The sequence below is a fragment of the Pongo abelii genome, chromosome 16 (genome assembly GCF_028885655.2).
Source record: "Pongo abelii isolate AG06213 chromosome 16, NHGRI_mPonAbe1-v2.0_pri, whole genome shotgun sequence".
Classification (NCBI taxonomy): Eukaryota; Metazoa; Chordata; class Mammalia; order Primates; family Hominidae; genus Pongo; species Pongo abelii.
The window spans coordinates 91,547,492-91,572,538 of record NC_072001.2 but is presented as its reverse complement, the minus strand read 5'-3'; the positions used below and the strand labels follow the sequence as shown (position 1 = coordinate 91,572,538).

Sequence of the window (25,047 nt, the reverse complement as noted above, 5' to 3'; positions counted from 1 at the left end):
AAATTATAAGTCATTAATAAGAAAAGTTACTAGGATTAGCTCTGGAAATCTTGGGTAAGGGGCTAGAAAAGAAATATCTGAAACCAAAAGTGTCTGGTAAATAGCAACTCACATTTATATTTTACTTTCATCTGAGGTCTCACCTCATTTCACACTCTCTTTTTCAGGAGGAAGTAGGAATTATGTAACTCTGAAAGCAAAAATCTCAAAATTATGACAGACGGTACAGATATTTATTTTCTCAGAGCAGAGGCTGGGCCCAGGCCACGGCTGCCCCTGTAGCTCCCCTCTTGTAAGAGATGCAAAGCTTACTTCTGGGGCACACCCATCTCCAGCTGGAGGTGCAAGCAAAGGCCACTGTGTAAGGAGGCAAAACTCTCCCTTACTGCCTGAAGGATCTCCAACAAGCATATTCTGGAGAGCTCTGACAGGGAGCATTTTACAAGGTCCCACTGGAGCTGAGGCTTGAGGTCAGGTCCAAGTGCAGGCTTCTTTCCCATCACAGCCTCCGAGCCTTCCTGGGGCGGCAGCCGTTGTGTGGGATTGGGGTGTTGTCTGTGATTGAGATCACTTCCAGGCCCCCCATGATCAGTCCGTGCATTGCAGACTGGAAGGAACAGAAGGAAAAGTAGAATGACATGGTCCCAGAAATGATGATCCAATGTCTCCAGGCAGGGTTCGGAGAGGGACAGGGTGGCATAGAGAAGGGAAGGGAGGGGTGAGATGCCCACTGGCTTTGATACCTATAATCCCAATCCTATTCTACTCTCACAAAGGTCCCCACCCAAACCCTTTAACCAGGTTTTCACACTGTCCCCCTCTCAAATCGTGCCCACCACTTTCCACTTTGCACTTTACAATCTGAGAACAAAGACTTCTTGTAGACCTTGGTACACCTTGGGTATCATACTTCTGTAGCTTACTTAGGCAGTTTTCTCTGCCTGCAATGTCCCCCACCACCTGCTGTGCCTCCACCTCCCTAATACCTCAATATTCCTGCAAAGTCAGAGAGATGTCACCTCTTTGAGGAAGCTAAAGATTATCTGTGCTAATGATCATCAGGAAAAATTATCCCTGCTAGGTTTGGGATCCCCTGATGGGCTCCCAGCACTCTGGGCACATGCTTTACCACTACACTCACCAGTCTGTCCTGAGGGATTTGTTTGTGACAGTTCCCCCAGGAACCACCTTCCCATTCCCAGTGTGTGGCACACAGCAGGCACTCAGTGTCTGATGAATTATATTAAGTGATCTAGGCTTGCTCTGAGGGGCTTAGTCAATTATAGAAACAACAGACGGGAACTTGAAGCAAACATGGAAATCCACTAAAGGGTGTTTTCTACTCTCCCTGTACTCTGCTCTCAAGCCCCAAATTCTCTCACTTACCAGGAGGCAAGTAAACTATGGAAATCACTGTAACTTACCAAGCGTCCTGGCCCCAGGCCTTTCACCACAACTCGGATGTGGATCACGCCCTTTTGTTTAGCTCTCTGGAGAGAAGCAATGAGTGGTTAGTGCCCCGGAGAGAGAACTACCGCATCCAAATCTCTTGCTACTGCCTCCTAGAGCAAGGGGTGTGTGAGCTCAGGGAAAGGGCGCCCAGAGAAGTAAACAGGGAGGCAAAGGGCAGATGGCTATAGTGGAGGACAGGCGCCAGCACAGACCACAGAATTTGGCAGGTTGCAGAGTTCACGTGACTGCGATCTGTTTAGCCTAGGACAGCACCGCCACCTAATGGAAATTTCTAAATATTGCTCAGGTTTTTCTCAGGTGGGCAAATGCAGAATTTCAGACCATGAGGCGCCACCCTAGGCTTCAAGGCTGAACCTAAATACCCACTTTAAAAGTATTATCATTTAAAATCTCTAAGTAGTTAGAGTTAAAATTTTCTTTCTTGATAATAAAGGCAGTTCATTATAAAAATGGGAAAATATACAGAAATCATTCATGACTTACCATGCAGAAGCCACTGTGAACAGTGACATACTTCTTTTCATAGTATATGATCTGTCCATGGTTGGGCATTTACGGCATTTTGATTTCTGACGATAGTACATGCAATCAATATTTTGGGGTGCCTTCCCTTGTTTGAAGGTCAAGGTTGTCCTTCAGGAAATACATCTGGTTTGGCAGAGTCTGAACATTTGTAAGGCCTGTGCTATAGTAGAAATTGTGCAGGCTTTGGTCCCAGACCAATCTGGGTTCCGACCAGCGAACTGAATCGATGCATGGCTCTGGGCAAGTCACACACTCTGAATCTCAATTGGCTTATGAAAATGTGGATAATACTGAGGGTCTCTGAAGATTCAAGATAATGAATGTAAAGTGTCTGGCACATGTAGATGCTCAATAACTATACCAATAGCAGCACCTTGCCAATTTGCTTCTAAAAAAGGTCTACGACAGTTCACACTGGAACTGGTATTGCATGAGTCCTCACGATACTACGTCCTCTCCAAATAGACTATCATATCTCCCCCAACCCCAAACCATAGGACTTTATTTTTATTTTTTTTTTTGAGATGGAGTCTCGCTCTGTCACCAGGCTGGAGTGCAGTGGTGTGATCTCGAGTCACTGCAACCTCCGCCTCCCGGGTTCAAGTGATTCTCCTGCCTCAGCCTCCCGAGTACCTGGGAATACAGGCGCGCACCACCACACCCAGCTAATTTTTCTATTTTTAGTAGAGATGGGGTTTCACCATGTTGGCCAAGATGGTCTCAATCTCTTACGCCTGCCTTGGCCTCCCAAAGTGCTGGGATTACAACTGTGAGCCATCGCGCCTGGCCTATTTTTATTTTTTTTGGAGACAGTGTCTCTCTCTGTTGCCCAGGCTTTAGTGCAGTGGTGAGATCATAGCTCACTGCAGCCTCAAACTCTTGGGCTCAAGCCATCCAGCCTCAGCCTCCCAAGTAGCTGGAACTACAGGCAGGTGCCACCACACCTGGCTAACGGTTTTTAAATTGAGGGGTCTTTAGTTCTCAAGCCTTTGGTATCTTAGCTCTTACATCCTAGAATGAACCAACAAGGGCTTCACCTCTAATGAAGCTGAGAGAAAGAAAAAAAGAGGAGCCTTTCACATAAACCTTTTCAAACCAATGCTCCAATGTCAGGGCATCAAAGCTGCCATGACAAACCCTTGCTTCTGAATGGGTAGTATAATGAGGATTCTCCACTCAGTGATGAGCCATTCAGAAAGCAAACACACACTACAGAGGGAAGCAGAAGGAACACACACTTACCGCTGCTGCGGCTATGCCTGCTGTCTGTGCTGCGACGCCTGTGCCCTTCTTGGCATTCCGAAATCCCTCTGTGCCACAGGAAGCAAGGGCAAGGGGCTCATTACTGGCAGAGACTACCTGGATCAGTGTGCTGAGAAAAGTAGAAGAAGCACATAGGATACAACTCTTCTTCAGGGAAATAAGAGAGAACTAATCTATGCCCCTAGAAGCCTGGGTGAGAAAGAAAAAGGAATTCAGTTGCTTCCACTTTGAGCTTATCAGATGAACATGTTTTGAACTCCTACAGGAAGTATCAGGAAAGGTCAGAATTCTCCCCTAAACCTGACTGAAAACTGGTAAGTCACATAATTTAAAGAGTGCTCCATAATCTGAGAGTAGTTAGTTAAGTATCACCCAGAAAATGACTTTATTGGGGAAAGTTTTAAATATACACAAAAGTGAAGAGAATAACATACGAAATCTGATGGACCCATCAACCAGCTTCAACAATTATCAACTCATATCCAATTCAGTTTCATCTATAAACCTTGTTCCCAGCCCACTCCCCTAACCAATGGATTATTTTGAAGCAAATCCCAGACCTATCATTTTGTCTGTAAATATTTCAGTACATAGCTCTAAAAGAAGGACTCTTAAAAAAATATTAGCAATATTATCATATTGGATACTTTTTTTTTTTTTTTGAGATGGAGTTTTGTTCTTGTTGCCCAGGCTGGAGTGCAATGGCACGATCTTGGCTCACAGCAACCTCCGCCTCCTGGGTTCAAGCGATTCTTCTGCCTCAGCCTTCAGAGTAGCTGAGATTACAGGCATGCACCACCATGCCTGGCTAATTTTGTATTTTTAGTAGAGACGGGGGTTTCTCCACATTGGTCAGGCCGGTCTTGAACTCACGACCTCAGGTGATCTGCCCGCCTTGGCCTCCTGAAGTGCTGGGATTACTGGCGTGAGCCACCTCGCCCGGCCTCATATTGGATACTTTTGATGCTTATGACACTATATTCCATGATCAAAAATCATTTTAAACAAGTAAAACGTTTCTCTTTTTTTCTTTTTTATTTTTTTGTGAGACAGAGTCTCACTCTGTCGCCCAGGCTGGAAGTGCAGTGGCATAATCACTTACTGCAGCCTCCAACTCCTGGGCTCAAGCCATCCTCCCACCTCAGCCTCCCGAGTAGTGGGGACTACAGGTGCATGCCACCATGCCCAGCTAATTTTCGTATTTTTGTAGAGACTGGATTTCACTATGTTGCCCAGGCTGGTCTTAAATTCCTGGCCTCAAGTGATCCTCCCAAAGTGCTGGGATTATAGGTGTGAGCCACTGCATCCACCCACAACTTTTTCTTAATCATCTCTAATAAGTTAACTTATTAATACAATTAAGAATGCCTTAAGAAATCCTCAGATATGCTTTTGATTTCCCCTTTAGTCATCATCATCCTATTTCTGGTCTGGAGAGCTCTGAGAGCTCACAGAAGGAGGCAGGAGAAGTGACTGAAGAGGAGGCCTGCTGGAGTCAGCCCTGGGCTTGGGCCATCCGCTTGTTATCCTGGCTATGGCTCTGCCATTTCCTCCTACCAGAGTTTCTAGGGTTTTCCATATTGAACAGATGCACAATTGCTTGTCTCTGTGACAGCCTAAACAGTGCTGTATAGAGTAGACCATAGACACTTAAATGCAGAGTTAGCCTATGTCCTTATTAGCCTGAGAGGGGAAGAAAAAGAAATCCAACTGCTGTCACTTTACGTTTACCTGACAAATGCTGAAATGAATCCTATAGCATTTCATCTGTGCCACACACTTTAGCTCATGACTGTAATCTCTTGTGCTGGTCTCTAAACTGCTGGATGGGTTGGCTGTGACCAAATACTGATCTCATTTCCAAGTGGGGGCCAACCTGCAAAGTTGTCACTAATCCACCAATGCTTCTGTTGGCAGCATATGTTTGGGAATTCCCTTGGCACTGCCCCCGTCTGTAAGCCACACAAGAACACTAGTCTTGTCACTTTAAACTCACCACCCACATTTAGCTCTACAAGGTGGAGGCCAGCGCACAGTGGCCCAGAGTGGTGAGTACTTTAAAGGGACAATATCTATTTAGAGGTCTAGATTCTGGTTAGTGTATTAATAAATCATATTAATATCTTGAAACATATCTCTTTTACTTTATATATCATCCATTCCCTATCAGCAACACTTAATAAACACCTTCATGGTGGGACCATATGCCCCTAATACACTCCTTGCAACTCTTGAGCAAAACCAGGAAACACCATTCTCAAGGAAAGCAAAGAATTCTTATAACTAGGATATGCCCACCCTATTTCACGTTTTTATGAAACTTGAATAAACTCTGTAAAGACAGCAGGTGGTTCCTCAAGTGAGGAGGAAGACGGTGCCCTACATTAGCGCCATCATGCAGCACTTAGCACCCTCACTTCTACCCCAGGGTATTCAGGGCCAAGCCTGACTTTCCCTGTGAAGTGGAAAGAATCTCACGCTAGACCTGCCCAGTGCTTCCCTTACCACTTACTTGTTGTGGGATGCTTTAATGTGTGCGATTGGGATCTCCTCAAATTTCTTTCCTGCCCACCTCAGAGAGTTCTCCTCTCCTGGAATGGGAGGGTAAATGCTGCAATTAGAAGAAAGATTTTATTTAAAATTGTCTCAACTTTTTAAAAATCAAAGAAATACAACACATGGTTAAAAAATAACAGCTCTCTGCCCCCTGCTGCTTCTGAAGTGGCTGCCCCCACCATTCCTTTTCAGTCCTTCTGGTGCCACCACTGCATCTGTGACTGCTGTGCTTATGAGGCTGTTTCTCGACTTGTTGACTTCAGACACATCTAGGGACTTTCTGCTATGAGAAGGGATTTTCATTCATACTCCCCATCTTCCTTGTCCCTGCAAGTATACCCATGTTCATTATTTTCAGATCCTTTGTAGGTTCCTCTTCCCACAATTTAAAAAATACAGTCAAACCTCTGTTTCTTATTTCATCAACCATAGACAATATCTGGACTCTATAAAAAACGAGACAAAAATAATACTCATATCATTACCATCAAAAAAAATCCAGAATCCCCTAGAATAAAGGACAGCAAACTTTTTCTGTAAAGGGCCAGATAGTAAATTTACTAGGTTTTGCAGGCCAGCAGGTCTCTGTCACAATTACTAAACTCTTCCACTATATCCCAAAAACAGGTATAGACAACAGTAAATTAATAGGCTGTGTTCCAATAAAACTTTACTTACGAAAACAGGCAATTGGCCAGATTTGCCCAGTCGACCATAGTTTGCTAACCGCTACCCTAGACCAGTGGTTTTCAATGCAGGCTGAACATCAGTCAGCTGTGAAGCATACAGATGTTTAAGCTTCACCCTGGACTTCTGGATGGGGTCTGGAAATCAATGTTTCAAATGTCCCAATAGAATCAGATGGGAACACATTGTGTTGCGTTCAAGATCTTCCACTGTCTTAGTCCAAGCTGTTTTCTGGCTATTTCTAGTTAAGTACTCTTTATTTTCAGATGGTGAAAATTAGGTACCAATAGGGAAATAGGGTTAGCAAGAGAAGCCAAGCCTTGGACATAGTAGATCTGTCTCAGTCTAGAGCTTTGCTCACCAAGCTGTGCTTTTTAAAATTTGAACACACACAATCATCCTTCAGCAAAGGAGCTGGAAATAAACTTGCTGTTCCACTAGGCCTACACACACAAATCAGATTCATGTTTGTACCCACCACAGCCACCTGAAATACAATAGATTCCATTTTAGAAATTATATTATAATCTGAGGACTACTCTCGCCCCAGCCCTACCTGCTTTTCTAGAGATATTTTAAAAGGCAAAACAAACACACACTGGTATTCAAAGTTTACAAGTATATTCTTTCCTGTGGGTTTGACCTTAGAAGTGATTAGAACTGCCTCGCAATCGTACAGCACATCCCCTGTTCAATTATCCTTCCATTCTCCTAGATGACTCTTTTATAGATTCTTTTTGTCTCCTCTAACCTCCAACTCCCTGCTTCCTCACTGCTGAGCGGATGACCTCCACAGGGGAATAGAAGCAATCAGACCTTCTCCCAGCTCCCACTAGTGAACATCTGTGCCCACAGCCTTTGTGCTCTCTCCTGTTACAGTGCTCCACTTGTGTATTAGCCCCTGAAGGACACTGTTCCCACAATGTTCCCACTCCAGTATCACTTGTTCTTTCCCCTCTATACTGCACTGCTCCCAATGGCAAAACAGATTGTTATGTTCCAAACTGAAAAAATAACAACCCTCCAAAACCTCTTGAACCCACCTCCTGGGAGCTACTGTCCATTTCTCTATTCCCTTATAGCAGAGCCCTCTTAAGGAACTTTAAGGTACTGACTATACTTGCTGTTTCTTCCTATCCTCTGCTTCTATTCTCCTCGAACCCATTTCAATCAGATATTAGCCCCTACCACTCCACCAAAAATGCTTTAATCCAACTAACTCCCCATTGCTAAATATAATAGGCAATTCTGTTATTGATCTAGCAACCTATCATATCAGCAGCATTTGACACAGCTGATCTCCCCACCTTGAGCCAAATTAAAAAACAAATGCTCTCTCCTGGTTTTCCTATTATCTCTCTGGAAGTTCCTTGTCTCTTCTGATGGTTCTTCCTAGTCTCCCAAATCTCTAAATGTGAGAGTGCCCCAGCGTTCAGTCCTTGGACCTCCTCTCTTCATCTACATTTATGGTATTAATGATTTTTGTCATCTCATGGTTTTAAATATCATCTCTATGATGTCTCCCAACTGTATATCTCTAGCTAAAGTCTGAAGTCTGACTCTTGAACTCCATTTCTTTTTTTTTTTGTTTTTTTGAGATGGAGTCTCGTCCAGGCTGGAGCGCAGTGGCACGATCTTGGCTCACTGCAACCTCCGCCTCCCAGGTTCAAGTGATTCTCCTGCCTCAGCGTCCTGGGTAGCTGGGATTACAGACCCGCACCACCACACCTGGCTAAATTTTTGTATTTTTAGTAGAGATGGGGTTTCACCATGTTGGTCAGGCTGGTCTAAAATGCCTGACCTGGTGATCTGCCTGCCTCGGCCTCCCAAAATGCTGGGATTACAGGTGTGAGCCACCGCGCCCGACCCTTGAGCTCCATTTCTAATGGTCTACATTGTATCTCCACTTGAATGTTTATTAAGAATCTCAACCTTAACAACTCCCATCCAAACTCCTGCAGTCTTCCCCATCTTAATCAATGACAACTCCGTCTTTCCAGTTGTTTAGGCCAAAAAAATTTGGGGTCTTCCTTCGCTCCTCTCTTTTTCTCACACTGTATATTACCAAATCCTGCTTGTTCTACCTTCAAAATATGTCAGACCATTTATAATACCGCCATGGCAATAACCATGATCCAAGCCACCATCGTTTCTTGTCTGGATTATTTCGATAGTCTTCTAACTGCTTAGAGGACTTTTCCTAGCTTCCATTCTTGCTCTCCTATGGTTTAATATCAACACAGCAGCCAAAGAGCTTACAAGATCTTGTCAGCAAGATCATGTCAACCCTTTATTCAGCAATTTCCATTGGCCTCCCAACTCAGTCACAGTAAAAGCTGAAGTCCTCACAATGGCCTACAAAGTCCTACAGAATGTGACTATGCAGGCCTGCTTGGCCCCCACCTCCCCTTTCCAACCGTTATACTCCTACATTTTACTTGTTTTCTATTTACTGTCTTCTACCCACTGGAATTTAAGTTCTATGAGGGCAGGGCTTTTTGTCTGTTTGGTCAGGGATATATCCCCAACACTCTGAACAGTACCTGGCATTGTTGAAGAAATGACTACAACAGAATCTTGGTTTAGATCCTTTCAGTAGCTCCTCACTGCCTTCAGTGGGGACAGGGTAAAAGCTCCAGTGTGACAGAACCTGGCATTCTGATTCCTTCTTGTCTTGTTGGCGTCATCTGCCATCACATACACACCTGAACACACCATGTTTTTTCATACCACATGCCTTTACCCAGACGGTTACCTTTGTCTCCAATGACCCACTTCAACTTGTCCAGATGAACTCCCATTCACTTCTGAGCTCCATGTTCTTTTCTCCATGGTCTTGCCTGATTTCCTCAGGAATGAGACACTTTTCCTTTTTTTTTTTTTTTTTTGAGACAGAGTCTCAATCTGTCACCCAGGCTAGAGTACAGTGGCGTGATCTTGGCTCACTGCAACCTCCGCTCCCCGGGTTCATGCGATTCTCCTGCCTCAGCCTCCTGAGTGGCTGGGATTACAAGTGCCAGCCATCACGCCTGGCTAGTTTTTGTATTTTTAGTGGAGACGGGGTTTCACCATATTGGCCAGGCTGGTCTCGATCTCCTGACCTCAAGTAATTCGCCCACCTTGGCCTCCTAAAGTGCTGGGATTAAAGGCATGAGCTACTGCACCCGGCCAGGAGTTAGGCACTTATGCTTTCAAACTTCCAACCAATACTTACCTCCATTATACTATTGAGCAGATTACGGCGAAATGTTTGCATGTTTGTCTTCCCTCAAAGACTGTGAACTACTTGTGGGGAGGAATGATCTTTTGTATCCGTATTCACGGCACCTAGAATGGTGTCTCACTCATAGTAGATTCTTGGTAAATGTTTGTTAAATGGGTGTGAAGTTAAGTGGATGTGTATAGAGCATACAGAGGTGGTGGCACTGGTGGGAAGCAAGATGCCAGTTCCTAGGGCTGAGCACAAAACCCACCCTGGACCATCTGTAAGACGTGCAGGAGCACCTGTTCCATCGCTAGCGCCCTCCACCTACCCATTTTGTGTTGGAGGCAGGGAAGGTTGTTGGTCTGAAAAGATCTCCATCTCAGAAGGAAAGAACGCTGATACATGTTATGGACACCTCACATTCACTCATTGATTTAACGAATGTTCACTGAACATTTACTCTGTACCACGGCTCATCTGATTCTCACAACCTCTCTCAGCATTGTTCGCATTTTTAGATGAGAAGGCTGAGGCTCAGATTTATTTGCATAAGGTCCCACGGATAGCAAGTGACATAACTGAAAATTCACTGGTTCTGACTCTGGAGGGTGTCGGGCAAGAGTCAGGGGTTGCGGGTCTCCGAGGGCTGGTCCAAGTGGGGCTCACCTGAACTTGGTGTGGCTCGGAGCCGCCTTCACTTCAACTTTCTGCTTGGCCGCAGCGTCTTGGAGCTGTCGAGCGCCTGTGTGGATGGTCCCGGCCGGCGTCCTGGCCACGACCCTGCTGGGAAGAAAAGCTCGGTGAGGGCCACGGCCTAACGGTCACTGGGGCCCGGGTGGCTCAAGGGACACGTGTAGGAGCATAGTCCTGGAGGTGGCGGTGGGCTCGAGGGGGCAGTCATTTGTTACCCGGTTGTCTGGGTCCAAGTCCAGGACCGCAGGAACCACGACCCCACGTTTCTCACAGCCTGCATGACTTGAATTGACCCCAGTCGTTTCCGTCGGCAGCGTCAGTCACAGCTGCGCCGGCGCCGGTACCATGAGTGCCTGTCGAGGAGGGGACAGAAGGGAAAGTCATCTACTTCTCATTAGCTCCACTGAATATTTTTATTTCCATTTAAATGCTCAGTAAGACTTTCACTGTGGTTCACCAGGGTATTCTTTCCCTTTTTTAATGTTCTGAGATGTTGGGTCACCCCTCCATATGCGAATGGTTCGTTCTAGCAGTTCCGGGACTGAGCTCTCCCCTACTTTGCCGCTCCCACGGCTGAAGGATCCCTGGGAGCCGCGGTGCATTGTGGGAGAACAAAGATGGCGGCGCCCGTAAGGCGGACGCTGTTAGGGGTGGCGGGGGGCTGGCGGCGGTTCGAGAGGCTCAGGGCCGGTAGTCTAAGCTCTCGCAGCCTGGCTCTTGCAGCCGCACCCTCAAGCAACGGATCTCCATGGCGCTTGTTGGGCGCGTTGTGCCTGCAGCGGCCACCTGCAGTCTCCAAGCCGTTGACCCCATTTCAGGAAGAGATGGCGTCTCTACTGCAGCAGGTGGGACTGAGATGCAGGGTTCAGAGTGACGTTTATTCTGCGTGACTTTGAGCGAGTAATTTCACCTCTCTGAACTTAAGTATACGGTACTTATCCGCAGAATGGTACCTACCTTACTGACTTGGTTTGGTACATAGATGTTCAAGAAAAAGTGGTTTCATTGGCAACTCTTTGGAGATACTCTACTTCTTGTTCATGCAACACAATAGGGATCCTGTGGTGAACAAGAATCGGTCCCTGTCACTAGGGAGTGACAGGGAGTCTGGAGGGAGAAAGTCTTTGTGATGTGATGAATGTTAAGAAGGAAATACAAGAGGCGGTGGGCACATCTGTAAGATGCCTGTGATAAGCCTACTCTGTTTTACCTCATGGGGCTATCTTTGTGAGGGGCAAGTGAGGAAGCATGGGCAAAAACAGTATAGTGGCTGTGAGGGTGTGAAGTCCCTACAGAAAGTGTTTGAAGGGTGATATGTTTCCTCAGAATCCGAGATGTTTTTGTCTTGGTCTATTGAGAACTATAAACTTCTCTTCTGTCGTTTTTGCTTGATTTATTCATTTACTCGCTCGCTTGACAAATATTTGTTACTCAACCTACAGATGTTCATTGTGCCCATACTATGCATCAGAGAGTATGTTAAGTGATAGAGATGCTGTAATGAGTAAGGCAGAAGTAGCTCTGGTTCTCAGAGTACTTCAGTCTGGTTGAGTGAGGGGATCAGTCAGTAACCAGATAATCATACAACTAAATGCGGACCCTGATAAGTGTTGTTAAGGAAAACACAAGGCACTGTAAGAGTGTTTAACAAATACATCACATTTTGATTTTATGGTGAATGTCAAGGAATGTGTCAGACTTTCTGAATACAGGTTTTTCTCTTTATGAGAAATGTCTCCCTGAGACAGTCATATTTAAATTGAAATCAGAAGGATGAGTAGGACTCTCCCAGAAAAAGAATGTGAGGAAAAACATTCTAGGAAGAAGGAACAGCCTCTTGAAAGTCCCTGAACAAGAAAGTTCTTGGTGAGTGAGATTCTGATCAAAGACTGACATGACTGGATTGTGGTAAGTGAGCAGGCATTGCCCAACCCAGCTCTCTGTTTTTGTAGCAGTCTTGACCCCCAGTGACATTCTAAGATTTTTGGCAAATGTAACTCAAGCCCAAAGTTCAGAGGACCTTTTTTTCCCTCTGTTTCCTTTCTGCATGGTATTTTGATTGTGTATCTGGTTATGTTGGGTGATAAACTTCTGAGCCTGCCAAGTGTGCCATATCTCTGTTTTATTCTTCCTGTTTTTTTTTTTTCCTTTTAATTTTGCCAGATTAAGGTAGGTTTTTGCCCTTTTGATTTTCCCAGATTGAGATAGAGAGAAGCCTGTATTCAGACCATGAGCTTCGTGCTCTGGATGAAAACCAGCGACTGGCAAAGAAGAAAGCTGACCTTTATGATGAAGAAGATGAAGAGGATATATTGCTGGCCCAAGATTTGGAAGATATGTGGGAGCAGACATTTCTACAGTTCAAACTTGGAGCTCGCATAACAGGTTGTGATCCTTTTAGGCCAGCAAGAAGGAAGGGAAAAGGGGTATTTGGATTCCCAAATAAAAGACAGTTGCTTGGCCCCTGCTTTGTGTTTTAAGTAACAAATTCATATTCTTTTCTCTGTTGCTCACATCTACCATAATATGACTTAAAAAGTCTGTCTTATTTTCGAGTGAGAGGTAAGGGTATTGGAATAGCCTTTTCTCTCAGTTAAACTTTGTGAATGTTATCTGTGTTTAACTCCAAGTTTGAGACTGAGAGTGGGGCAAATGAAGCCTTTTTCCACTAATTCCTGTGTTTATGTGAAATCCCTCTTAAAGCGGGAGATTGAGTTCTGTTTTCCTTGTTTCACAGATGAAGACTGAAGAACAGAGAAAGTAGGGGCTAGTTAAGTCAGTAATAGTATCAAAACCAATGAAGTAGTTGTGTTTGAATTAGTATGATCATTGTTTCTTTTTTGAAGACTCAAAATATGGTTTGCTATTCAAAGAAGTTTACCTCTTAATTCCTTACCTTTTAGTTTCCTCAAGATTGTGAGACTCTTCCCTGGAAGAGGTCAGAGTTAGAGAGATGGGTCGAGGTGTAATTTGGTTCTAAGCTCTTTGAGGGCAAGGATTGTGGATCTTAAAGGAAGATTGTAAAACTCCAGGTTTCTTGGTTCTGGCAGATCACAGTCTTCTTACTTCCTCTGACCCCCTTTGCTGTAGAAGCTGATGAAAAGAATGACCGAACATCCCTGAACCGGAAGCTAGACAGGAACCTTGTCCTGTTAGTCAGAGAGAAGTTTGGAGACCAGGATGTTTGGATACTGCCCCAGACAGAGTGGCAGCCTGGGGAGACCCTTCGAGGAACAGCTGAACGAACCCTGGCCACACTCTCAGGTGGGTTTTCTGCCTTCCTCTAAATTCCACAAAATTCACTTCAGACTCAGCCAGAGGATTTTTAGGCTGACTGGGGAATTGGATTAAGGGTGGGGGTGAGAAGGTTAATGGAAATTTTGAAGTTTATAAAAATTTCAGCCAGAAAAACCCAGGTAAGGATTTTTTTTTTTTAATTTTTATTTTTAGACCAAGCGAGAATCCTTTGTTCCACTGAGATTTTAAAATTTAGTACATTCAAAATTGATATTTCTACCATTTTCTCATCCTGCTTGTCTTCTTATCTTTGCAGCACTGCTTATTGCCATCACTGCTTATCTATTCACTCAACTTGAAACCTCAGAATTATCCTTGACCTCATTCCCACAGCCATAAGTCCTTGAGTCCCGTGTGGTCTGTTCTAAATAGTCCCCTCTTTGTTCTAACAGCTTTAGCTGTGACCCTCTTCACTTCTCACTAGACTAGGGTTTCCCCTCTTTGGCATTATTGGTGTTTGGGGTCGGATAAGTGTGGGGAGCTATTCTTTGCATTATAGGATGTTTAGCAGTATCTCTGGCCTCTACCTACTAGATGCCAGTAGCACTACCTCATCCCCAGACCCCAACCCCAGTGCAACAATCAAAAATATCTCTAGACATGGCCAGATATTACCCAGGGAGCAAATTACAGTGGTTGAGAAGCACTATACTGAGTTATTGAATTAGATGCCAAGTAAGTTTAACCTTGGTTTTGTGGAGTGCCCTTCAGTGCTGCCAAAATGAGCTTTCTGAAACACAAATCCCGTGTCACTTCTCTGCATAGAATTCTTAAAAGGTTTCCCATAAAAATTCTAACTGTCAAGCATGGCCTGCAAATCTTATTTGCCTTGATCCCAGTCTCATCAGTCTTCCGTCTTGCTGTTCATTAATGTAAAATTCAAGTTCTAACTTAATAAACCTTTTGCATTCCTTGAATAATATGGTCTTTCATGTGTCTCTGCTTTGGGGCCTGCTGGTCCCTGATGAAATACTTTACTCCTTTCTGGCCTGACTGCTCAGTTTTTAAGACAGTTCATACATTATACCTTATGTAGTGAAACCTTTCCTGAGCCTTTAGGAAGACAGAGCCACTCCTCTCTCTAGGCTCCCATAGCACTGGTGTGTGTCCTTATTCCACTTATGCAACAGACATATAGGGTCTCAATGATGAACAGGACCCTACCCTACTCCCTAGGAGCTTGTGTTCTAGTGGAGAATACATTTTTTCACTTATGCCATTGCACTATAATTGTTTACTAACACATTTTTCTCCCTATTTAGACTTTTGACTTCCTTGAACATATGGGCAGTATCTGTTCCTCTCTCTGATCCTAGCTTTCAGCAAAGTACCTGGCACATAGGCATTTGTTGAATGTTGACTAAATGGATTTGGTGGTGCGCAGCCACTTTACCTGCCCTCCCATCAGCACAGGTACCTGCTAACGAAATGTCAGCAGCCAGTGTGTGTTCCCTTGACTCTCCCAAGGGGCCTGTGTGGCCTGCAGGAGAGACATCAAGACTGAATGGAATATGGTAGGAGGGGAGGTTGCTGCTTTCTCCGTCTCCTCAGCCATCACATAGGAGTCAGCAGCTGAGTTTCTTGTGAGGATCATTGTGTTCAGGTGCTCAACTTCTCTTACTGTCAGACATTCACAACTGATCCTTGCTCAGCTCCCCTTTCTGTTTGCAATGAGGAAAGGGGTTCCACCCGAGCACTATGCTTTCCTTTAAACGTTGCCATTGTAATAAATAAATGTAAAAGGAAATATATCAAATATGTTAAAACACATATTTATGTTTAATAGATGCATGTAAAATAGTGTATTGACTTATTACAAATTTACTAAACTGACAAATAATATAAAATGGCAAAGAAAAACTCAAGCAATGTAAGAGTATATACTGTATTTTAAAGAGTGAAAGTGCACTCCTTTCCTCACCACTGGCTCCACACTTCCAGTATTTCTGCAGATGGAATTTCTAGAGGTAGAATTAATGGGTTAAAGGTGTGCACACTTCAGTTTTTGGTAAGTGCAGCCCAGTTGCCCTCCAGAATGTATATAACAATTGACGTTTTCCAGGAGTGGTGTCTGAGAGTGCCTCTTTGTCTAAACCTCACCAACATATGAAATAGTCGCTTTTAAAATTTTGCTCGTCTAGTGAGTCAAATGATCTCTTTCAGATTAGCATTTTCCTGTTTGCTAGTGAGATTCACTATCTTTTCATGTGTTTATTGGCTGTTTGTACTTCTTCTTTTGTGAACTGCCTATTTAGATCGTTTGCTCATCTTTGTAATAAGCTGTTTTTTCTTTTTAATTTGTTTATATTTTTAATCCATCTTTTCCAGATTATAGAAAAGTAACATGCATTTATGGGATTAAGTTTAGAAAATTCAGGAAAGTGTAAAGAAATATGCCAATACAATTCCACCACTCACAGATACCCACTGCTAACATTTTTTACTTTATGTGAGCTCACACTATCTATAAATTTTTCATCTAATGCTAGTAGTGTTTTTTTTTTTTTTAGTATGAGAAAAGCCATTCACGTATGTGATAAAAAAATTATCAGTGTCTAGTAAATGTAGTGTAAGATGTAATTTTCCTTTTTCAGAAGCAACCTCTATTAATAGTGTTTTTCTGTATCTTTTCAGAAATTCTCTATGCATATACAAATGCATAAATGTTTTGTTTTGTTTTTTTGCGTATAATGGGAACACGTTTATACACTGTTATGTGCCTTCCTTTTTTCTCATATACGCTTTTAAACATCTTTTCGGATCAGCCTATTAAGACCTATCTTAAGCTTTTTTAACACCAGCATACTATTTTATAATATGTATGTACTGCAGTTTGTTTAGCCAGTCTGTTTTTACAAACAAAGCTGCAGCGAATATCCTTGTATGCTCATCTTTGCTCACATGGGCAAATTAGTATATCTGGTAGGATAAAAGTCTAGAACTGGAGTTGCTAGGTCAAAGGGCATGTGCAATTAAATTGACACCTCTTGCCAATTAATAGCAGTTGTACTAATTTATAACCCCTCCAAAATATGTGTGAAAGTACAGGTTTTTTCCTTATCCTTCATAAGCAGTGTACAGTTAAGTTTTTGAACTTCACTAATAATGATATATGTTGTTGTTTAACTTTATTTCTTTAAATTATTAATCAGATTGAACACCTTTTAATGTATTTATGGGCCAGTGATATTTATTTTCATGTGAGCTTAACTGTTCATGTGCTTGGTTCATTTTTCTTTTTAATTTGTTGTTTTTTTTCCTCATTGATTTTTTTTTCTTTTAGAGATGGAATCTTGCTATGTTGCCCAGGCTGGCCTTAAACTCCTATTCTCAAGCAGTACTCCTGCCTCAGCTTCCTGAGTATCTGCATTGATTTTTAAGTGCTTCTTATACCTTAAGATATTCCTTTGTTGAATGTGTTGAAAATATTTTTCCTAGTTTGTCATTTTGTCTTTGACTTTTTTTGTGCTTCATTTTTCCTTGCAGAAAGATTTAATTTTTATGTAGACAAATATAAATCTTTTGTTTTTTAGGCTTAAAAATTTTGTTTCTTGCTTAGAAAGGCCTTGCCCTCTCAAATAATATCTTAAGGTTTAAGAAAGCATCCTGCATTTTCTTCTAATGCTCATATGTTTTTATTGTAATTAGAAAATACGCCCAGCACTTTGGGAGGCCAAGGCAGGTGGATCACTTGAGGCCACAAGTTCAAGACCAGCTTGACCAACATGGCAAAACCCCATCTGTACTAAAAATACAAAAAAAAAAATTAGCTGAGTATGGCGGCACATGCCTGTAATCCCAGCTACTCAGGAGGCTGAGGCATGAGAATCCTTTGAACCCGGGAGCCTGAGGTTGTAGTGAACCACGATTGCACGACTGCACTCCAGCCTGGGTGACAAAGCGAGTCTCTGTCTTGGGGAAAAAAAATACAGAGAAGATTGGAAAATATTAAATGTCCATGAAACAACCATTTAGTAATTAGTCCATCATTTCCCCATCGTTTGAAATGCTGGATTGGGGTTATTAACCCTTAGTTATAGATTACAGATATTGTCTCCTCATCTGTTTTTGTCTTTAACTTTGTTTATGACTTTTTTCACTTGGTAGGAGTTAAAACTGGGGTCTTTTTTAATGCTTTCCACGTGACACCCTTTTTAAAGGTGGATGAACTTTGTTTTACAGACCCAATGTCCTGGTCGTCACCAACAGATGGTGACTGGGCTGAACGTAGGAACTAGGTGCTCTGACTCCCAGGTGTGATTGTAACTGTGTTGCTGACTTTCAGTCTAAAAACAGTAGCTTGGCATATGGGAATGAGCCCAGTGAATCTGGGCTCCATGGGCCAGGAAGCATTTGGATTGAGAGGGGAGGAGGCTCTTTTCAGGAATGGCTCTAGTCCTGTTCCTAGGGATTAATTTTACCTCAGGGCCAGATCTTGCAGAGACCTCCTATAATTTTGGGAGCCAGAGTAAACAGATGGCTGTATCCTTACCTTCCAATTGTGATTTTTCTTTTCCTCCCTCTTCAGAAAACAACATGGAAGCCAAGTTCCTAGGAAATGCACCCTGTGGGCACTACACATTCAAGTTCCCCCAGGCAATGCGGACAGAGAGTAACCTCGGGGCCAAGGTGTTCTTCTTCAAAGCACTGCTATTAACTGGAGACTTTTCCCAGGCTGGGAATAAGGGCCATCATGTGTGGGTCACTAAGGATGAGCTGGGTGACTATTTGAAGCCAAAATACCTGGCCCAAGTTAGGAGGTTTCTTTCGGACCTCTGATGGGCCGAGCTGCCTGTGGATGGTGCTCAGACAAGTCTGGGATTAGAGCCTCAAGGACATTGTGTGATTGCCTCACATTTGCAGGTAATGTCAAGCAGCAAACTAAATTCTGAGAAATAAATGAGTCTATTACTGTGTTGGTCTCAGCTGATTTGCCCTTTGATGGCCCAGTGAAGAGAGCTATCTCTTAGGGTGTCTTTCCATTTTTTTCCCAAGGTGATAATTGAGTACTGGATTATATTATAGTGCATCACTGACTTACTGGGCCCAGGAAGAAAGAACAGAAGGAAATGAATTGACTTCCCGAAAGCCTTGAGTTCTGTGAAAGCTTCTCTAGGCCCTTGGGAAAAAACTAGTTCTGTATAGTTTCTTAGCCATTTCCAGTTTGTTTTTCCTTCCCTCTGCACTTGATATGAAGGTGTTTTAATCTAGCCTGGGAAATAATCCTTCTTTCTTTCCCTCCCTTCCTAAAAGCATTTTATTTTAAAAAGAATTTAGTCATGTCTTACCTTTTTTGAAACAGTCATGTGAAATGTGTGCATGGTTAGTTTATCTCCACTCTACAGATGGAGGAATCACGGCCAGGCTGTGACTTAGCCCAGAGTCATGCTGCATGTGCCTGTTGGTGCTAGAGGAGAATGTTGACCCCATGCCCCTCACCTCTTTGGGGCTCTTGGCTCTTCAGTGTGTTGCTTAGGTCCTCACTGGTCCCCAGTGCCTGGCACATACGAGGCACTCAGTAAACATTTGTTAAGTGAGTGGAAGAGCATGGGGAACTCAGGCATCCTTTTGTCTGCCCAGAATAGTGGTTTTAGTCTGCAGTCCTGGATTCCCATCAGATGCTTCCTGGTTTCCTCTCAGACGGCCTGGGTTAAACAGGCTGTGAGCACATGAGATGGGATTTCTGTTTCTGCGTCAGCTGCAGCCTTGTGTTCTTGCCCGGGGTCAGGGAAATTGCTTTCTGTGATCAAAATTGAGGGACCTACTCCTGATACTCCTCTGCTAACCTTTTTCCTCCTGCATGTGTTCTCTCCCCCCCCATGACTGAGGGGAGACAACTCATGGCATAGGCTTGCTGATGGTGAGCTGTAGTGGTGCCTTTGGAGTGAAGCCTGGGTGCAGCCATAGGGCCAGGGTGCACTTTCTGGATTTTGGAGTGACTTGTGTGTGAACTGTATTGCATATTCTTAGGGTCACGGGCACCTCTGACCTAGAAGGGAAGGAATCACCAGAGTGAAATGACTATTTTCATGACCGTACATGTCTGTAACAACATTGTTTTTTTGGTGGGAAATAGCATATATGCAATTGGGAAATAGAGAAATGGTGTCAGAAGGACCCAAAATTATGTTAGATTTTCTGCAGAACACTAATAGTTTTAAATGATCAGGGACCAGATTGAATAGCTTAAGAAAAAAGCTGAAAATTTTCCAGAAGCACCTTCCTTTATTGCAAGTAGGGGCTGGTTTAGTAGCTTCTAGAAGCACTGCTAGCCTTTCCATGATGTTCAGCTCTCAGGGGAAACTGTGAGTGGAATGGAAGAAGCTGTGAAGACACCTCACCCACCTTGTTTTAAAAAATTGATGAAGAAGGCCCTGTCCTGGATCACAGTTTTAATTTTGATGGAATGCATCTCTGCTAAGATTACATCCCAAAGGACCTACATCTCAGGAAGCAGTATAAGCCCCAGGATTTAAGGCTGCTGGGAACTGGTGTACAGGTGGTGAGGGTACTGCATTAGCATCATCATTAGGCTTCATTGTCTTTTGTTACTGCTCTGGTTACAGAATTCCATAGGTTTTGAGTGGTCTGCCCCAACCCCCTTTTCTGTTATTTTTGGAGTGTGATATTGCAGAATGCAAGATTTTTAGCATTATAGTATAAATAACTATATTTGCCGAGTGCCAGCTTGACTCTTCTACCGGCTGCCAAACATGACCAAAAAATTGTTTCTAGTGTATCCTTTGGGGGAAGATTGCCAGGGAACAAAATAAGAGGCGATGTTCTCAGTGTGGGAGGACAGCGTAATGTGTGTGGTGCTGTGGGGATTAGGAGTTCCAGTTTGAAGTGTGTTTGTACAACCTAAGAAGAGAAATGCCTGTATGTGTGTGTGTGTGTGTGACATGTACAACAGATCACCCAGTTCACTGAAAGGATCCTTCAGTTGTTAAGGTTTAGCCTTCGCCTCTTGGGCATTGTTTTCCCAAATGATTTCTGGTCTCCTGGTTTTCACCTTTGCTGGTTCTACAGAGAAAATACTGCCCTGCTTACAAACTTGTTTTCCTGGTAACTTATTTTCAAGGGTTACTTCCTGCTGGGCCAGTTCCATGCCTTGTATGTGCTTCCACACTTAAGACTTTATAGGATAATTAGTTGTTAATCTGGCTCCTATACAGGTTGAATATCCCTTATCTGAAATGCTTGGGAGCAGAAGTGTTTCAGATTTCAGGTTTTCTTGGATTTTGGGATATTTGCATTATACATAATGAGATATCTTGGGAATGGGACCCATATCTAAACATGAAATTCATTTATGTTTTATATACATCTTATACACAGATTACCTGAAGGTGATTTTATACAATATTTTAAATAATTTTGTACATGAAACCGAATTTGTGTTAAGTACTTGATGTGTGGAGTTTTCCACCTGTGGTGTCGTTGAGGGCCTCAAAAAGTTTTGGAGTTTGGAGCATTTTGGATTTTGGGGTTAGGAATGTTCATCTGTACCTACTGGACTTCAGAAACTGCAAATTAGCTCCTTTCCCCATGAGCACTGGACTTGGGGTCAGAAAACCTGGATTTGAGTTTTTATGAACTCAGTTAAGTTACTGTTACTGTTGATGACAGCGCAGTGACTCCTGAGTGCCAAGAGCCGTGTGAGTGCCCTTACTTACAAGCTACGTTGTTATTTAAACCAGCAGGGCAGGCATCTTTATCCCTATTTTATACATGAGAAATAAACTCAAGTTAGTTAGCTTACTTAGAGTTACTTCCTAGTAAGAAGTGGGGCCAGTATTCAAACCTAGACCTGTATACAAAGGTAGTTCTTAACCTTTCTTAACTTTACCTTTGTCATCTATAAAATGAAGATGATACTACTTCTCAGGTAATGTGGTAAGTTATGTGAGCATACTTAGCACCATGTGTGGCTTGTTATAAACACTCAGTAAATGTTTCCCTCCTTCCAACATACTTAGGCTCCTGAATTCTGCTCCTTCATTTAGCTGTAACATCTTTAGCTTTTACAACTCCCATTCTCACCTTTTCTAAGTTATACATTGTGGCAGGCAAGCATTTCTGACCTATTTGGAAAGGGATGTGAGTAATTTGGACATTAATGGTTTCCATCCATTAATGCCACACACAATGGGTGTGTGGCAGGTCAGTCCTGTAGCCAGCCTCATCCAGCTGGTTGGGCATGTTAGCTCTGTCCCACCCTGGGCCAGGAAATCCAGAGCCACTGTTAGGCACAGGCTTATGGGCACTAAAAACAGAAAGGATTTGCTGACCCATTCTATTACCCCAACAGGGGAAAAGGAGTGCAGCTGCAAGGTCAGCAACCCAATTATCGAAAGCTCACAGATCGCTAAGCTTCAAACACACATAGCAAGATAAAGCCTGTTTGCCTGAAATCTTGGGGTAGCCTCAGCCCCTACCCTTCTCTGCTTTGTTTTCTAGAAGCCCATCGAGCCTGGATTATGGCCAGTTACTTTAGGCTATCAGTCGCCTTTCACCTGTCTTGGCATTTCGGTGCTTAAAACAGGAAGTGAAGGAGGAAAGTGTTCTCTCTGTGGCCAGAATAGGTGCTGTTAAAGGCTCAGGGATGGGTCCAGATAGCTGAATCACTGCTGTAGCTGAGGGGCTGGGGCTGGAAGGTCCCCTGCAAGTCAGGAGATAGGCATCTCCAGGGAGGGTCTTACTAGCCTGGAGTAAGGCATAGGTGCACAAGTGCACACATACATCCCAGCCACCTTACCTAAGCCACTCTGAAGTGGGCCTGAGAAGCTGGCCCCAGGTTTTATTCAGAGGCTTTGGCAGTATAAACAGAGCAGTGATGGCCCAAGTGTCAGATACCAGGCCCCAAGTAGCTGCTGAGTGGCTAAGGTGGGTGGGGGAGAGAGACTCCCAGGTTCTCCTTTGGCCCAGTAGGGGAAAACTGTCCTAATTTAGTCAGATGAGGGCACTGAGGCTAGGGCCTTTGGGAATGACAGGGCTAATAGACAAAGTTGAGAACATCCTGGGTCTAAGGGGTTTGGGACACACCTCCAGGTCAGAAAGCCTTGGGGTAGATCAGGCTGAGAAAAGGAGAGAGAGGATATCCCCAGACCAAGAAACCAGATGGCGGCCCAGAGTGGAAGGCGGGGCTTTATGACAGCTGGAGTGGGCTTATACGCATGAGCACCACAAGGTGGCAGGGTTTGCCTGGCATCTGCTCTTCCGGAACTAGGCTGTCTCTGGAAACCTTCACGAAACCTGGAAACCTTCTGGAAACCTGCCTGGCCTTAGGCTGCTGCCCTTGGAGAAGCTTCTTATCTCAGGCTGAGCAGAGTCCCCAGCACCCAGTCTCCTGGGATTAAGCAGCAGCCAGAAGCTTGCTGGCAGCCAACCAGGACAGATGTGGGGCACTCATGGCCATCCACCCCGTTACGTCAGCTCCAGGGAGTGCCACAGATGGACGCCATGCCCTTGGGAGGGGAGGGCACCCAGACTGCCATGTGTTAGGACCACTTCATGTAGCCTTGTGTGAGGCCTGCATGTCCACAACATAATCTGACTCACCTAAGAATTACATTGGTCTTGTGTGGCATTTTTAGATCCACAGACAAGCTTGGAGAGGGGAGGAGACCCTGTGAAGGTCTCAGTCAATGCTTGGTAGAGCCAGGATTTGAACCCAGAGCTATGGGATTCTAAAGCCATCCATTGTCCCATGCTGCCTGGACTCCTGCCTTTGTATCACAGAATTCCTGAACTGGTCATGGAGGGGCAATCTACTGCAGACTCATGGATCCCTTGGAAAGCCTGAACTGGGGTGATTTGTGAGAATATGAAGAGGATTGATGTGGAGAACAGTGAGGCTGAAGGGATTGGAGTTATTAGAACTTGGAGAAGAGAATGATGAGAGTCATGGTTTTTGAGTGTGTATTATTACTTACACAGAGGATGTCGATTAGTCATCTTGGTCTGAATTAGAGGAAGTAAGCAAGCTTTAAAATGCAACAGTAGGAATTTTGAGAAGTTACACATGAGAAGAGTTCCTTGACATTTAGGATTATTAAATATTAAAGTGAGTTTTTATTTGAAGATGCTGCTTCTTAGTACAAAAATCAACAGTTAAAGCACAATTTGGGAAAGCTAATTGGTAACAGTGGGTAAGAATCTCCATGAGTGTTAAAAATAAAACAAGAACAAATGGCATTAAAAATCAGGTCAGTTCTAAGTAGTCCAATAGATTAGTCTTTTTCAGTTTCTTTGTCAATCACCTCACCACATTTTCTACAAGACAGTAAATCTTGATGACAAGGAAAAACCTCAAATAAAGAGAATTCTTGAAACATCCCAGTTAACCCTTCAACAAATATTTGTGGAGGAGGTTGCTTTACAGCCAAGCACTGGGAATAAAATGGAGACCAGAATACTCTTGGCCAACATCCTCAGTTTAGTGCTGAGGGTGGTGGTGGAACCACGCCTGTCAACAAGCCAAAGGGAGCTGTGCTGTGCACCAACCCTGTGAGGGCCTCAGAGCAGGCCTCAGAATAGAGGGGAGAGAGCCAGGGAGTAGAGGAGAGTAGGAATCACGTGCACAAAGCCCAGAGAGGCCTGGAAGAAGCTCTGTGGGGCTGGAGGGCAGTGCATATGGGAATTATTTTACAGTGTTTTAGGTTCTTAACTGTCCAAGACAGCTTAAGAGTAGTTTTGTCTGAAGGCAAGAGAATGAGTTCCATGATGCCTTGTGCAGAATCACATCTAACCTGAGGGCTGGATTCTAAAGTCACTGTATAGGTCACAAATCATCTATGACTAAAGTTACCATGGAAAAATCCTTTAGAAAGGTAACATATTGGTGACTGGCCAGGTCTCTCTGGGAATCTAACATGGCCAGTGTTTCTTCTAGAGGTGGAACCAATCATGATTTATTTGGATGAGCACAAGATTAACCAGTTGGCTTGTGTTTAGGGGCCATGATGTATAAAATACTAAGATTCCTATCCCTGTCCCTGAAGGGCCGTCGACTGCAGGTCTGTGCCCCATCCCTCAGAGGCTTGAATAGAGTGGTTTGGGAGAATATGAAGAGGATTCTGAATTACACCAAATATGAGATGTTCGCACAAAGACAGACATTTGAGGGCCTAGATGGAGTCACCTCATCCATCCGAGGCTAACTCCAGAGCAGGAGCCCATGGAAGAAAATAGTGGATGAAAATGCCTGCACTGTTTACAGTATTATTTGTCTCACCTTTAAAATTCCTGCTGTAATAGTTCGAATTTATAGAAGTCAAATGTGTGTATGATGGAATTCTGTAGACTCCACAGTATTCCTTTGGTTCCCAGTAGTTTCTGTAGCTCCC

The 25,047-nt window shown here is 43.7% G+C and overlaps 2 protein-coding genes across 8 annotated transcripts; one reads left to right on the top strand and one right to left on the bottom strand.

Annotated features, from left to right (window-relative positions):
- Nucleotides 1-211: 211 nt before the first annotated feature.
- Nucleotides 212-10,769, bottom strand: MRPS11 (mitochondrial ribosomal protein S11). 6 transcript variants are annotated; one of them, XM_009250135.4, is made up of 6 exons: nucleotides 10,618-10,769; nucleotides 10,376-10,492; nucleotides 5,774-5,872; nucleotides 3,241-3,370; nucleotides 1,425-1,490; nucleotides 212-607 (listed from the first exon to the last, which is right to left on the bottom strand). In XM_009250135.4, exons 1-6 carry the CDS (start codon nucleotides 10,680-10,682, stop codon nucleotides 500-502), a joined length of 585 nt encoding a protein of 194 aa, XP_009248410.1. In that variant the 5' UTR covers nucleotides 10,683-10,769; the 3' UTR covers nucleotides 212-499. The 6 variants fall into 6 exon arrangements, 5 of the variants coding, with proteins under 5 accessions (XP_009248410.1, XP_002825830.1, XP_054387794.1 ...); XM_002825784.6 differs by having other exon boundaries at nucleotides 10,376-10,489; nucleotides 10,618-10,768; XR_010137236.1 differs by lacking the exon at nucleotides 212-607 and adding an exon at nucleotides 1,957-2,158 and having other exon boundaries at nucleotides 1,450-1,490.
- A 195-nt stretch (nucleotides 10,770-10,964) lies between these two features.
- Nucleotides 10,965-18,613, top strand: MRPL46 (mitochondrial ribosomal protein L46). Of its 2 annotated transcripts, none has more exons than XM_002825783.5 (4): nucleotides 10,965-11,247; nucleotides 12,601-12,787; nucleotides 13,493-13,666; nucleotides 18,228-18,613. In XM_002825783.5, exons 1-4 carry the CDS (start codon nucleotides 11,020-11,022, stop codon nucleotides 18,476-18,478), a joined length of 840 nt encoding a protein of 279 aa, XP_002825829.2. In that variant the 5' UTR covers nucleotides 10,965-11,019; the 3' UTR covers nucleotides 18,479-18,613. The 2 variants fall into 2 exon arrangements, with proteins under 2 accessions (XP_002825829.2, XP_009248413.2); XM_009250138.4 differs by having other exon boundaries at nucleotides 10,989-11,247; nucleotides 13,496-13,666.
- Nucleotides 18,614-25,047: the final 6,434 nt, after the last annotated feature.

Coding starts and splice junctions, on each gene's coding strand:
- MRPS11 (XM_009250135.4), bottom strand. CDS start 10,682: ATGCAGGCTGTGAGAAACGTGGGGTCGTGGTTCCTGCGGTCCTGGACT. Junction 10,493..10,617: donor ACTTGGACCCAGACAACCGG/GTAACAAATGAC, acceptor TTTTCTTCCCAG/CAGGGTCGTGGCCAGGACGC. Junction 608..1,424: donor GCCTGGGGCCAGGACGCTTG/GTAAGTTACAGT, acceptor TGTTCCTTCCAG/TCTGCAATGCACGGACTGAT.
- MRPL46 (XM_002825783.5), top strand. CDS start 11,020: ATGGCGGCGCCCGTAAGGCGGACGCTGTTAGGGGTGGCGGGGGGCTGG. Junction 11,248..12,600: donor TGGCGTCTCTACTGCAGCAG/GTGGGACTGAGA, acceptor TGATTTTCCCAG/ATTGAGATAGAGAGAAGCCT. Junction 13,667..18,227: donor AACCCTGGCCACACTCTCAG/GTGGGTTTTCTG, acceptor CTCCCTCTTCAG/AAAACAACATGGAAGCCAAG.